The 14,992-nt window shown below is 38.4% G+C and overlaps 1 protein-coding gene across 12 annotated transcripts in view; it reads right to left on the reverse strand.

Moving 5' to 3' along the window:
• The window catches only part of PTPRK (protein tyrosine phosphatase receptor type K), a 382,447-nt gene that overhangs the window by 190,887 nt on the left and 176,568 nt on the right, over nucleotides 1-14,992 (reverse strand). For all 12 annotated transcript variants that reach the window (XM_086877038.1, XM_086877024.1, XM_086877026.1 and 9 more), the window contains exon 6: nucleotides 1,568-1,742. In XM_086877038.1, coding sequence (XP_086733164.1) covers nucleotides 1,568-1,742 — 175 coding nt within the window. The remainder of the gene's footprint in view (nucleotides 1-1,567; nucleotides 1,743-14,992) is intronic.

Consider the following 14,992-nt stretch of genomic DNA (forward strand, 5'->3'; position numbering starts at 1 on the left):
ATAAAAAAAATGCTATGGCTGCTATATACATAGCTGCTTATCAAATTTATATTTTGAGCCATAAATATGGTGCTATCTATGAAATTACCTAAGTTTCTAAGCAGGACAACATGATGCATTTTAAAAGATGGTACTATGAAATTTTATATTCTTGTTGGGTTATTTTTTGAGACAAATAGTATTCTTAACACCATTTTATTGCCATTTTATACTAGAAAAAAATAGAAAACTTTATTGGATAAATACATTGATTTGCCCTGCCTTTCTAACAACAAAAGTCTGTTTTCATGCTTCAACAGGACTTATTTCAATTTATTAGGATGAAGACCATCTTGCAGTTTGGTAGACAAAAGGTGCATCTAACAGAATAAAAAGAAGCTCTTAACATGTTGTCTAAATCTTTGTGTAGTCAGCAAGGCCCATTTTTATTGATGTTTTATAGTAGCCATAAAACCTGGTTGACCTCAATCAACTGGTCTCCCAGGGAAAATACCTCTGCCAGCAAATACCAGATAAAAAATAGGCCAGGGCATTTCCTTCACGGCTTTTATTTCTACAAGCTGAGGACAAACTTGCTTGCCCTGCCCCCATTCCAGATGCAGTGTCTGACTACATGATGCCAAACTGAGCACACAGCCCATTGCCTCACCAATGAATTGAGCAAGAGCCCAGCTGCGTGTCAGACACTCCAACCACCTGGCCAAATCTGTCCCTCCATCAGGCAGCAGCTCCACAAACAGATTTTGTACACCACTTCTTTTTTCCACTTAAAAAAACTGTAAACCTCATCACAACAAAGAATGAAACAGGCAGTTTTGGAGGAAACATAATTAGGTAAGAAGTGGTTCAATAGCTTATTCCAGGCCATAGACCACACAATTTTGGAAGTTTTGAAGGAATTTGAAAACTGAATTTTATATGTTCAAACACATCTTTTGCCAGTCAAGATTACACGTTTCCAGAGCATAAAATGCAAAAAAGAAAAAGTCACCAACTTGATCACACCACAAACAAGCTATGGTTGCACATCAGCAAGCTTTTGAATTAATTTCAACCAGAAAAGTATTTCAAGTGGGAAAAGCAAGTTTTCTTTTCTTTCCTTTTACTTCTGTGTTGGAAAACATCACAGAATATCTCCACAATGCTCCCAGTCCTTGGTCAGGTGAAAGTTTACAACTCTTTTTATCTACCTGTCTCCAAGGTAACAGAACAATGTATTATTTGCTCTATTACCAGTGTGCTCAAGGCAACAGATTTTAAAAGGGAATGGTAACTATGTATAAGTGGAATCTGATTTACACCTAAGTTCAACAAATAGCATTCCCAGGAAAAGCAAGCAGGCACATTTCCAACACTTTGGAATCAGGATTTTACATAGGTGCATTCCATGGGAAGCAATTGGAAGAAAATTTGCAAACCAGTCTTTCATCATATGACAGTTTCATAGGGCTATCTTTGTATGATCATTTCAGATCAAGGCATATGTAGGCTAAATAAAGAGTGTAAGCAGAAAGCACTGGCATTAAAAGCATTTAACTGGATAAAATGAAAATAAATAAAGCTTTACCTCGAACAATAAGTTGAGCAAAGTTTGAGACTCCAGAACCTCTTTCTGACTGAGTTACACAGCGGTATAAATCCTGGTCGGTTTTTGTCACCTCTTGCAACTTAAAAGTAGCTGCAAATCTTCTGTGATTGATATTTTTAGTCTGAGCAACTGGAATATCTTCCCCATTTCTTCTCTGAAAATAAGAGTAATCAAGGCAGAGTTAACTCAAAAGATATAAAAGACATTTGTCATTATCATCATACAAAGAAGACACAAAAACCAAAATCTCAACCCAAATGCATTCAGACCATGCTGCCATGCATTTTCATGGTAGAAGAGCTCAGTAAGGAGGTGCCATCAAGAAACAAGCAGTACTCAAAATCAAGTTTGGCAGTGAAAAGCACCATCAGTATTTTGCACTGGCACAAAACATGACCATGACATACTTGACTGCAACTGCCTTATAGCTGGAATCATCCCAGGATAGCCCAGCAGTAGCAGTTGTACTCCTAAGAAAATCAATTCAACTTTAAGCAGATTTACAACACATACACTGGGTATATTGTAAGATATATTTAAACAAACCTGGCATTGAGGGATTTCAAAGGTCTGCAACAGCTCTTTTTTACCAACCAACCAATGTTTCCTTTTTAATGTTACCTTTTATCTGTCCAAATTCAATACCTTCTAAAATTTTAGCTTTGTTACACTAAGCACCACCTATCCATCTAAAGCTAGCTGAAATAAAAAGTGGAGGGCAGGAAGGCACAAAAAAAAAGGAAGAACACAGATCTCATTTAAAGGAAAGAGCTTAGAGAGTTCTTAAAAAAAGCACAGCTACCACAAATCACTGAAAAATTTAATCTGTCTGGAGCTGCAGGGCCAGGTGACAGGTCAGTAAGATAGAAACAGTTTGAGCTCTTGTGGGATCTTTTTCCTTATTACCATTCACATTAAATGCTCAATTTTGATTCCAGTTGAAAAACAAACCCTCCACCAAAAGTCAGCATTCAAAAACACCCAGAAACATGCACGAAGAGAACAAACAGTGCCACTGCTCTCTCCCATGGATCAGCTGCGTGTTAGGTCCTGACCAGGATACAGTTTCTGAGCATTCAGCATTGCTCAGTCCCCAGAAAGATGGCTGCATTTGCTTGTAACCACCCATTCTGCTCAACACATAGCAAAGCGTGACCTCTGTGGACGTTTTTAGCTCTAATCAACCTCTGGAATGAGAAACTTCATTGAGGTTTTAAACTCCAAGCTTTCTAACACCAAAAGGGCTACTGCTGAGCCACAGAATTTAATAACCTGAAAGCCTGTGGCAAAACATAAAGGGCACAAAAAGGAGATGATTTAATGCTGCATGTGTCTATCAGCCAGCCTCCTGTCACAGGCAGGAGTACTTCATAACACTCAGACCCTTCATTTTACATCTACCCTTAGTCATCCTAGCATGGTTTAGTTGCTTTAAAGAGTTTTGTGGTAGATTAACCAGGGGTCCATCACCACTGAAACAAGCATTCACTCTAGCTATTACCATGTTTAAGCTGATTAATTCTATTTATACCAAGCAGGCAGATTTCAGTCACTCATATTCCAGTACAAAGACCATGCCATTATCTTTGCCAAATGCAGGTTTATTGGTGTGATTTTTTTCACTGCAGGAAGAAGCCATCCAGTTTCCCTCACCCAGCCGCCCTCTCTGCCATTTCCTCAGGTGTGAGCTCTGTCTGCAGGGCTAGGCCACAAAGAGTCACAAGATACCAAGAACAAAATCAGATTTCCAGAACAAAATGGCACATAAGACACTTCCAAAAGGTACTCTTGTTGCCTCTCCCTAAAACTGCATCATCTCATAACAACCACAAACCTGGTTATCACAGGGGTATATATCTGAGAGGGTAAAAAAGCAATGGATGTTGGGCTCTAGGACACCTGGACCAACTGTGGTGCAGCCAAGTCACCCTGTGACAGACAGGCTCCATCCTCAGCTCTGTGGGTATCTGACTCCAATTTAGAAAAATTAAGGAAGTTTTCTGATGCCTGCAAATACTCCTACATATGAAAGGCCTTATTGAACTTCAGGAATCAATGAAACTATTAAATTCCAGTACCAAGCAAATGAGGGATGGTGTTAAAGACTTTATTTTGGTGATGCTTAAACAACAGTAAAATTATTTTGTGGGAGGTGCACCTTCCAACTAGCTGGCTTCTTTTTATAGAAAATACTAAATTTGAAAGGAGGATTTCCAATCCTTGCACTCCCCACTCTCCTCCCTTCCTCACCCCTGCCCCCACCCCCTCCCAGTGTCAACCAAAGGTTTGGACTGTCAGAAATGATAACTTAATGTAAACCTTGGATCTAGTGCCTTGAAGTAACCAAAATAAACAAACCTCATGATACTTTCTTCCTCTCAGGCTTGTGCCTTGCCCTGATGGCCTTGCCACAACATATCCACCCAGCAGAAGGATTCCAAGCTCCCCCACTAAATACAAACTTGCCATAGGATTGTCAAAAATACCAAGCAGCCAATAATAAACCAAAGGTGTATATTTGAACCTATATAATAGCAGACTTGACAAATAAACCATGTAATGCAGTCATTCTTGCTCTGCTCTGAAGGGAAAATACATATTAGGGAGTTTTCTAAAATGAAGGACTCCATTTCAGTAAGTCCAGTGCTTTAAATTGGAATGCAAAATGCTTAGTCTGCAGCACAGAAGCACATCCAAGCTACACCATATAAAATAATTTACACTCTGAAGATCAGAACTTGCTTACTTAAGCTCATCTGCATGCTTCAAGTTGAGAAACAAAGTGAATTGGGCTCCTACTTAAAATGAAATAGTAATGCACTTTCAGAGAAATTAATTAAAATAAAATTCGACAAGCTTTACAGTTCTAGAACAACACCTCAGATTTTCTTTTTTATTTATATCAGTGATTTCCTACCACATTATCTTACAAGACTCGGAGCAGTTGCTCTAATTTCTCTGTATTAGAATTTGTTTCTTTGGAATCCAACTGCAAAACTACATTTTCAAAGTCTTTCTTCATGTACAGATTATCCATTAGAATATTTCTCCATCATTAAAGTGATGAAAAGTTCAAACAGAAGAGAGTTCTCATCTGAAAATGAACATTGAAGAAAAAACCCTGTATTCATTTCAGCGCGTATCCCTTACACTGGTAACCCATTAGCCAGTCAGAGTTCAGATGCACTGTCACGATCTCTTAATTAAATTCTTCTTTTTAATGTCAGAGCATTACCACTGATTTTAAAGGAGAGGGAAGAAAGGCAGCAGTTCTCTCTGCTTATTAAGGGTTCCTGGTACATACTGTTTCAATTTATGTCCTGCTCACACTGAACAGAGCTTGAAAATGCTGCTCAATTAAGTTTTAAAAATTCAATTTAAAATTAATGTGGAGTTACACTAATGGGTAATGGCTGTACCCTGTGCGATCCTTGGTTCCTCCAGTCCCTTGCTGTCTGATTTGATAACCCTGAATTGCTCATTTAAGAGAGGTCACCACCAGGCAGCTCTCCTCTTTTGTGAAAATAACTCTGGGCTTCACAAAGAACGACTCTCTATAAACACTTGATTAAAAGAAATATTAGCCTGTGGAAAAAAAAACCTCCTTAATTCTGGCATTTCAGGCATTTAAAATTACAATCTTAAATAAATCGCTCTGACTTCAAGGTTATTTTTAATTTGATAGGAACATGATTTTATTAAACTTTTTTCAGGCAATGAAATTAGATCATCTATGTTTTAAATAAAGTCAACAGCAAAGCCTATGCAGCTTAAAAACAATCTTAGGTAAATTAACAATTAGTCTTAAATATCTCTCTTTTGCCTCATGAAAGAAATCAAGCATGTAATAAATATGAAATGCAATTTTAGTGGATTTTTTAGAACCTGAATGGAATCAAAAGAATTTAAACTCCAACGTCTTATTTAATTGGTAGAATTTAAGTGCATCGTATAGAAATTTAAAACTTATCAACCTTTCTCCCTCAACCTTTCAGGCTGAAAAGTGGGGAGTTTTGCTTTTTTTGTTTAAATAGCAATGAGGCACCTCTCTGCAGCAATGTTCCCTCTAAATTTTCCCAAACTTGGTTTTTTCACACCAGTGATTTTTATAAGCCTGGACAGCTCAACCTTACACATCCCCATCCTTTTCCTACTGTAAACACCTTAAAATAAGTCCACTCTACTGCTAATAATTACAGTCAACTCTGGTTGCCTTCTCGGGCTCTCGGCTGGATGCCAGGATGCCTCCAGAGATCAGAAGATGTCAACACTTTGGCTGCGGTGACACCCACATTACTCTGGCAGCAGTGCCCTATCAGCTGCCCTGCAATCGCTCCCTCCCCACCTTCCCTCCTGTGCTCATGCAAAAAAACCAACCTGGAATATGAAAACCCTTCCTGAAAACACACTCCCTGCCCATTTATTATCATTACCAAACGGATCAGCTTGTGGTCGGAATCACTGCACCGCCACTGGGAGCAGAGCAGAGGGCAAGTTATATGTGGTAAGCAGGGCACAGGTCTGGAGTTTGTCTGAGCAACCCAGTCCCCAAAGCTGTAATCACAACTTCACCAGCAGCACAAGGGCTGGAAAAATGCCCCCAGCAGCCCAGGGATTCAAACCTCTGCTGCCTTGAGGAAAGGGGCATTTGTAAAGAACATGTTCCAAAACATTCCTGAGTTTATTCATTATGTGAAGGGAGAAATGTCTCTTTTTGATGGGGGGGGGAAAAAGAAAGAGGATTGACTATGGATAGTTTGAATGCCAGCAATAATGCACAATCTCTGTCAGACCATGTTAAAAAAACAAAAACAAAGGGAGAAAAAAACCACAAATAGCTATAGTGTTTAAATTTTACTTTATATGTACCTGTCTGTCAGTTTTCCACAGACATATAAACTCTTTTAGCACATTTATGACACAATTTCCAAATGGAGAAAAAACAAAAAACATTTCTAAATTATTGTCCAATAATAATGGTAATAATAATAATTTGAATAATAATAGTAATAGTAATAATAATAATTTTATTTTACATAAATTCATCAATATATTCTTGTCATTTTTAATTCTATTAACATGCTAGGAATATAATAAAATATTACATATATTTATTGTGAGAAATTATGAATAAAATTTTCTTTTTACCCCACAAAAAATTTAATTCTTGAACAAAGTGGGATTATTTTTTAAATTTTAGTTAGAAGTACAAAATTTAGACCAAGAATATTTTTTTTTCAAGCAGATAATTAATTAGAAATATAGAATTAATAATATGCCTAAATAGTTCTATCTTAGCATAAAAGAAGGTGAGCTAGTAACTTTGTTTGTTTGATTGACCATTAAGGGGAAGCACTAAACTTTTTTAAGTAGGAAATTAGTAGGACTTGCTTTAACTTTCTGATCTCCTACATGCATAGCAAACCAGAATAAGATTCTACTTTCCAATGAACTGTGCACTCATTTATTAGCAAGAAAAGCTGCACAGCTTTTCCCATACAAACATACACTGAAGATCATGAACAAATGTGACAAGCCAAGCTTTATCCTGCATGCTGCACTGCAGTACAGAAAAATCCACGATTACTTTAAATGTCTTGGTATCATGCATTGCTGCTACTCAAACTTGTCCCCTTGGAAGTAGCTCACATTTCCATCACGCTGCACTGACCCTCCTACTGAAGAAATCAAGGGCTCTGATGAAATAATCTAATTGAGAGCCATCTGGCCCTTTAGAGGTGGCACTTCTAATTTATTTTATTATAATAAAAGCCACAGGAGGCAAACTAGCAAAATTCATATCACCATGTCCCTGGCCATGCCACTACACAAATAAAAGCAACACTCACTTTATCTGAGCATTTTAAAGCCTCTTAGTTTGAGCCTAACTGAATACATGTTGAACATTAAAAAAAAAAAAAAAGTATATTTAAAAAAAAGATATAGGAGTTTTCAGAAAACTTTGGTTCTTGAATGCAGTGCTCTTGATTGAAAAAAAATAACAATCAACCAAAAACGCATAATTCACAAAAGTATGGATTCCAGACACAGTGATTTGAGATCTATATCACCTTGGGCAGTGCACAGTGAACTACAGCATTTATCCTGCAGCATAAAATAAAAAAAATCTGCTTAGTTAGAAGACAATGAAGGAAAAAAGTTGCACAAAACCCCACCACTGAGGGCTAACACACCACAAGACAGCTCCTCAAAAATTTCTCAGCAGACAATTTTATCCTTTTCTAAAACACCCAAGCCTACCAGCTGCTCTTATTCTTCTGTAATTCATTAAGAATTACAAGAAACATCACCTTCATTTCAGGCATCTCATTCACTGGGTGCTTCAGCCACTGGCTGACTGAGAAGTGACTATAAGGACTACACAGAAGGACCAATCTTCCACTGCAGCTGCTCTGCCTGTAAAGCACAAAATGGCAGGAGGGGAAGGAGCCACCACTGGGGCCACACTCAGCAGCACAGTCCCCAGCACCAGATGCTCCAGCCACCACAGGACCCCAGGGAAAGCCTACAGGGAAGGCAGCTCCAAAGGCTGCTGTGCAAACTAAATGACTGCTAGCTATGCAGACCAGAGGACTTAGCTAACTGGGGCAGAATTAAATTAAGACCAGGAGGATTACAGTATTTCATGTTGTTGAAACCTAGGATGACCGGGCATCTAGGGGAAACTGCCATATTTATCCATGAAGCTGATAAATTGAGGCAGGAGAGACAGAGAATGGTTCATTCAGGGTTAAATGACATAGATAGCATCAAAGGTGAATAGAGGGGGGAAAAAAACAGGGGGGAAAAAAATATCCAACTTTGTGAAACAAACAAGTTATGAATACTGTAATTTTCATGGGTTGAATGTTCATTATTATCATGTCTGAGTCAGGACTGTGATACAGAATAAACTACAAGTCAAATAATTTACAAGAAGCCTAACAGATCACTTCAAGGAAGCTTTTCATGTAACTTTGAAACAAAGATTTGGAAAATCAGAATGTCTATCACAGACCGTAAATATGATACAGTGAAAGTGAAGGTAGAATAGACAAGTCATTGCAAAAGAGTCCTCTATGCCCACCTATACTGTGTCTTCCTTTCAAAAACACCCTTTCTGTAAGTAAAAGCATGCAGTATGAAACAAATGAGGAAAGTGAAGTTTCTGTGCAAGCCTCAAGCACAACAACAAAAAAAACTTATATCCTGCTTAGCCACTGTCAGTAATCAAGATAAAGGTAAGATGATGCAGACTTGAGCAGGATTTTACTGGCTGAGGAAAGGTTTGGCACAAATAGCCCAGTTTGCTGTGCAAATTAGTACTTGCTTTAGGCAGATGATCCTGATAATCCAAAAAAGTCTTCTGCCTCCCCAGAGGCTCACCCACTGCCACCCAGGGAGAAGAGTGAAACCAGAGCCATAGGCCTTCTCTCTTCCCACAGCCTCCACACAGCATCACTCCTCCTTAGGGCAAGCAGGGCTGACTGACTTATTTCAGTTCAAAACCAAAAAGCATCAAACTTGACAGTTGACCAAAACCGAAAAGGTGATCAAAACTCTTCATCACAGTTCCATAGCTGAAACCCTGCAGATGCTAGCAAGGCATCTTCTCTGAACTTTCTCTTGGCAACACTGAATAAAAAAGCAAAATAACAAAGCTTTTCTAAAATTCAGAGTAAGCTCTCCTTAACTTTCAGGGATCATAAAATTTGTGCAAACCAACAAAAAACATTCTTTCAATGTGATGAACATGGTGAATAGACAGGTGCACTGTAACAGCAAATGTTTTATCATCAAACTGTAGAAAGGGTATTTTAACCAGCTAATCAACTGTATCAAAATGCAATGGTATCTCAAAAGGCAAAGTTACATTAGAAAGCTCATAGAAAGCAACATACAAACAATGTAAAACAAAGTTAAATTGGACATGACTCTCCTATTAGAAATGCATTTTTTTCTGAGACCTAAAACAAGCCTCCCAGCATTCACTGATGAGTTAGCTAAATGGTTTACCCCAAAGGCCCGCAGCCCACGTTCCAACCCTCCTGCTGAATACCAATCCATGTCTTCACCTGGGAACAGCAGGAGGAAAGGACTCCTGTTGCATAACTTCTCTCCTTTGAGAGGAAATAGCCCTTCCACAAAGCAAAAACAAAATAGTCAATGTTTTGTCCCTCAGCACTTTGCCAGAGGCATGAATTCTTATATAGCCTTTCTAATCTAAATTCCTGGAATACTTTGTTGGTTGTGCACAATGCATCATCACAGGATACCATCTGCATGTACCCAGTCCAAAGACTTATTAAAGAGCGCATATATGCAGTACCTAGCAAGAAAAATGAATGCTAAATATCACATCCCATTCTGAGGCAATCAGCACCAAAACCCAAGATGCTGGTGAACAGGGCATTGAGGATTATGGCAGTTTCCTCTACAAAGGGAGAGGGATGAAGCCAGTTGTTTGAGCCCGAACAGACGCTCGCTCATCCTCCAGTAACAGTTGGTACCACTGGGAGGTCAGCCCGACTCCATTGTTTTTACAGCAATTTGCATTTTATTTTCCATAATGCTGTTTAATTTCACGTTTTCAATTATTACTCTCAGGCAATTGCTTTAATTATCTGTTATTCCATGAGGAAAGACACTTTCCTCTGGCAGAGAGAAGGGCTGCATCAGACCGTATTAACACTGACGAGTCTTTCCACGGGCGAGTGCGGGGCTGCCGCACCAGCCTTGGCAGCCCAAGTGGAGGGCGGTTAGCCAGCACCCACAGCTATTGCTGACAGATTGGCCCGCTCGCCACCGCTCAGATGGCAAATCTGCCCAGGATTACAAGGCGCATATTAAACCTTTAAATGCATGCAGCCGGTACCCCTTTGAATTTCAGATTCGCCAAGGCAAATGGTATCACCGCAGACCGTGGCAAAACACATCTGACTGCAAAGCCAGAACAAGCCGCTTTCCCTAATCCAATGCTATGTTAATGCAAAGCTCAGCAATGATGGATGGACTCATTAGTGCCGCAGTTATCGCCATCTGAGCCAGGTGCCAGGACATATGGTTTAACAGATGTTCTAGCAAAGAGCTCTACGCGCCGCACCGTACGAGTGTCCAGCTAAACCGGACATCGATAAGACACTGGAAATCGTATTGGGCTTCTGGGAGCCACAATTGTTCCCAGCTCAGGAAGCCGTTAAACACAGCCCGATTATGCAACAAACCCTATTGCTCTGATATCCCAATTAGATTGGCAAAACAAACGCTGGACAATATGCACACTGCTTTCTGGAGTTTTCGTGTACCCAAATGTTATTTAATCTACCCAGTCAATTCCATTTCTCTACTGTCTTAGCAAAGAAATGAAACTTTCTTCAAGCAGAACCCATCAAATGAAATACGCAAACAGAGCCCTCATCCCACTCTTGTATTTTCATGTTTAGAATGCCCTGTGTGCACTGTTCTTTCAAAAATTCAAAACACAGCACATATCCATTCTGAGCATAGCCTTCCCATGCAGAAGTGACTGCTTTGCAAGCTTATTTACTGACACAGTTCCAGTGGAATGCATGACATTTCACAGGGAAATAAATAGAATAAAACAGGGGTTCTTCTTACACTGATTTAGCAAATCAATGTGTATAAAGCAGCAAGGTGCATCAAATGTTAATAAAAGAAAAATTCCTTCTTCTTTAAATGTCTTTTCAAAGAAGGAGAATTCATATGCTTTAGAAAGGAAGAAAATCAGCAGAAAGTGGGCAAAACCCAATTAATTATTATATCTATCTATACACACTACATTAATATCTTTAAGACTACATATACACTTATGTTCACCTCCCACAGGAAAGCATTTTTCAGCAAGAAATTCTTCTAATTCCTAAAGCTCATAAATCAGAGCATACTAAAGTGTAACAGGTACAAAACCTTGGGTTACCACCTTGGGTTTAGGGACTCCTGTCACACAACCCAACTGCTTCAGTGTGGGCAGTAAGACCATACTACAGCTGTTGGTGTGTGTCATATTACAGTCAGGAAAATTTAAGACAAGTTGGAAAATACTGAGAAAATAAGCCCCCCAGCATTACATTCTGAAGGGAATGACAAGTAAAAAAGATACTAAACACTGTGAATGACTGAATGTATTTTAGAAGCAACATCAATGCTGTTTATAATTTAAACAAAAGCTAAGGACTTTGAAAGCTTTTCAGAATTTGCTAATAATTGCAGGTCATAAAGAGAATCCTTCAGCCCATAACTGTAAAAGATTTGATATCAGATCAGGTTGAAAAGGTGAAGAACAAAAGAATCTGAGCCACATTTCTGCCCTGCTCCCACACCTATTATTCACACTGTCACAAGGTGTGTTTCAGATCATCTTGTTCAACCAGTTAAATCTCTTTATCTGTGCAAATATTTGTTCAGTATTAATGCAGCCTCAACTTCTGAAATCTTCTGTTATCTTTGCTGCTTATCTTTCAATGACAGAGCTTTCACTGTCCCAAACACTGATCCACTGAGGCTGCAAAATACAGAGGAGGCAGGAAAGGAATATCAAAGGGGACAAGAGACCAGATGCAATTCAGAAACAAACAAACAAGAGCAGAATCTGCAGCCATGAAAGTCAGGAGAAGTTCAATTCAGTGTTAATCCCCATTTGTCTGAAATGTTTACAGACATACATTTATAGAAAATGGTGTTGATGAAAATACTGTCATTACAGCAGTAAACATGCAAGAAACAGTGTGTTGAAATGCCGTGCCTATTTTTGTCCATTTTTATTTTTAGGCACATAAAGCTATGTGCACTTAATTATACATACATTGTGAAATACATAAGCATGGAAATGTACTTGCAGATAGAACATCTAGTATATGATCAGGGCCCAATAATTTAAACAAAATTGAAGTTTACATAGGTCTACAAGGAGACACAGTACCATAATCGCCACTTTTATATCATGTGATTACAGTCTTTCCCTTTTCCCTGCTTCTAATCAAACATCCCAATCTTTTTCCACCTGCTGGCATTATTTATATGAGTAATTTAGACATGAATCAAGCTGGGGAAAAAGACACACACAGAAAAATCCCCAAAAAACAAAAGACCAAGCAAACAAATTTAAAAAAAAAACAACAAAAGCAAAACCACAAAAACAGAAAAAAGACAAATCAACAAAACCCAAACCAAAAAACCCACAACAACACAAACATTCCTTCCCAGCCCCCCTCCTCTGCAACAACAAAAATCCAGTTGGAGTCAAAATCTCTTTCAGTAAGATCACTTTCCTGAACTGACTTACTGGAGAGCTGCAAAATCTCCAGATCAGTGCAGAGAGGGATCAAGAGGGTGAAGCTGAGACTGTGGCAGCTCAGACCAAGCCTGGCTGACACAGCCATGGGACTGTAGGACTTTGAACACAGAACAGGGTGGCTGCTGTTTTTTCCACATGTTGCTGAATTTACTTTAATTCTTCTCAAAACGGAAGACCGCAAGAGCCAGGGAACATGGATAGAGTCTTCAACAAAAGACAACTCTGTGCAACTCTGCCTGCACATATTTACTACTTCAATGCAAATGAAAGCAAATGAATTCTTAGATCACCTCAGATGCAAAAAAGCCTGATGTCCCAGATTGCTTCTCGAACTTTTCCTTATCAAAGAATGTGTTTTAATAGCAACTTTGCTGTTTTTTTTCTTTTTTTTTTTCTCCTCAAGGAAATAGTTTTTCTCTTTCAATAAGGACATAACCAAAAGCTATTTTCTCTAAAACTATGTGCTTGGCAACTCTCTCCTTCCCCACCATCATCCACTTATTTTTCATTTTTGCACTTTGTCTTTTTTTTTTATAATGGTCTTTCTTGTTATGAGAAAAATACATTCCTGGAATGTTTCAGCTCAAGGCTCTCAAAAACAATTACTTAGGCATTCGATTTGATCTGCCAGTTCTTCCTTTCAGGCTACTCGGGCTTTATGAATCTTGAGTTTGGTCAAAGGTTAAAGTGAACCTTTTCCAAGTTACACTCCAGTGTTTCATGGGTCCCATACATACCCACTCCAGTTTTTAAGGATAAGGAGTAAATTCACTATTAGCTATGCACAGCAACAGTAACAAGAGTGCAATCTAAGGAAAATTATCCATATAGGGATGGTTACTGATTCACACATATTGGGCAAATCGTATTGCAAGATGGAATGATGAGTGAAAAAAAAAAACCACCCTTAAATTGGTGAAAATTCAGTATTGTTTACAGGAGAAAAGAAAGAAAACAGAAGCTCAAGTATCAAGGTATCTTCAAGAGTATCAGGGCACTTTACAAGCCCAGGCAACCAGAGTTATAACCTCTGAAGTACTTCATCTATCACACTGAGAAATTATCACATCTGTGATCCACATACACACACACAAAGAAACAAACTACCCATGAAGCATATGGAGGGACAAAACATATGTTTTCTGAGTTGCTCTGGCTGCTAGCTGGGCTTCTCCAGGGAGTGAAAGTTAGAAAGGATAATCTGTCAGAGTTATCCGACTCCAAGGAGTGAGTGATAGGGAAGATTTCCAGCTGGCTGTCTCTACTGGGTCTTTCTGACCCACAATCAACTGAAAGTGCCGCTTCACAGGTTTGCTGGAATACTCCTCATGCTATTGTCTTGCCTTGGCTATAGCAAAGCCCAGGCCAGTTTCATTTTTTGTGCTTTGTGTGCTCTGTTTGGCAAGTCTCTAAAATCAAGCTGCTTTTTCTGAATGAATGCATTACATGTTTACTCAATTTAAACAAATTACTGCTTAAAGACCTGGAATACAAATCATTCCTACTGCTGTGATACCTTCTTATTAAAAGCAATGCAGTTACTGCTTGTGTTCCTTTTTGATGTTGCAGCATGTTTGTCTAATAATACATTTTACCTATCAGATTTTTTAATCATCTTTTTAAAAAAAATCTCTAAAATTTCAAGCTTATCACATGCCTACATGGGACAGTTAGCCAGGGTTTTTCAGCTCCACTATTAAAACAGAAAGCAGGCTGAAATAACTGATTATATACTTCACTTCAAAATACATTTAACCAAAAATACATATTTTAAAGTACTGACTATCGATAATTTAAAAGTACATTTCCCAAAAATTACATAGGTTTTGGTTCTGAAAATAAACAGAAATACACATTATAAAAAACCAAAGTTTTAGAGGACATGATTAGAAACCATTCTAAAGGAATGTTGGTGCTTAAGGTTTACATATAAACTAAATAATGCACATAAGTTGTACCACTTATGTGGAAACATGTACCACTAAAGTGTTTCTTTTAATCCTTTTTGATTGTCAAAATTTAATTTTTTTAAGAGCAATTGGAAACTTTGCCATTGTTTTACTCAACCAGTGGTCTTAATTGTAAGTACC

Source organism: Cyanistes caeruleus, chromosome 2, assembly GCF_971803275.1.
Source record: "Cyanistes caeruleus chromosome 2, bCyaCae1.hap1.1, whole genome shotgun sequence".
NCBI classification, from domain to species: domain Eukaryota; kingdom Metazoa; phylum Chordata; class Aves; order Passeriformes; family Paridae; genus Cyanistes; species Cyanistes caeruleus.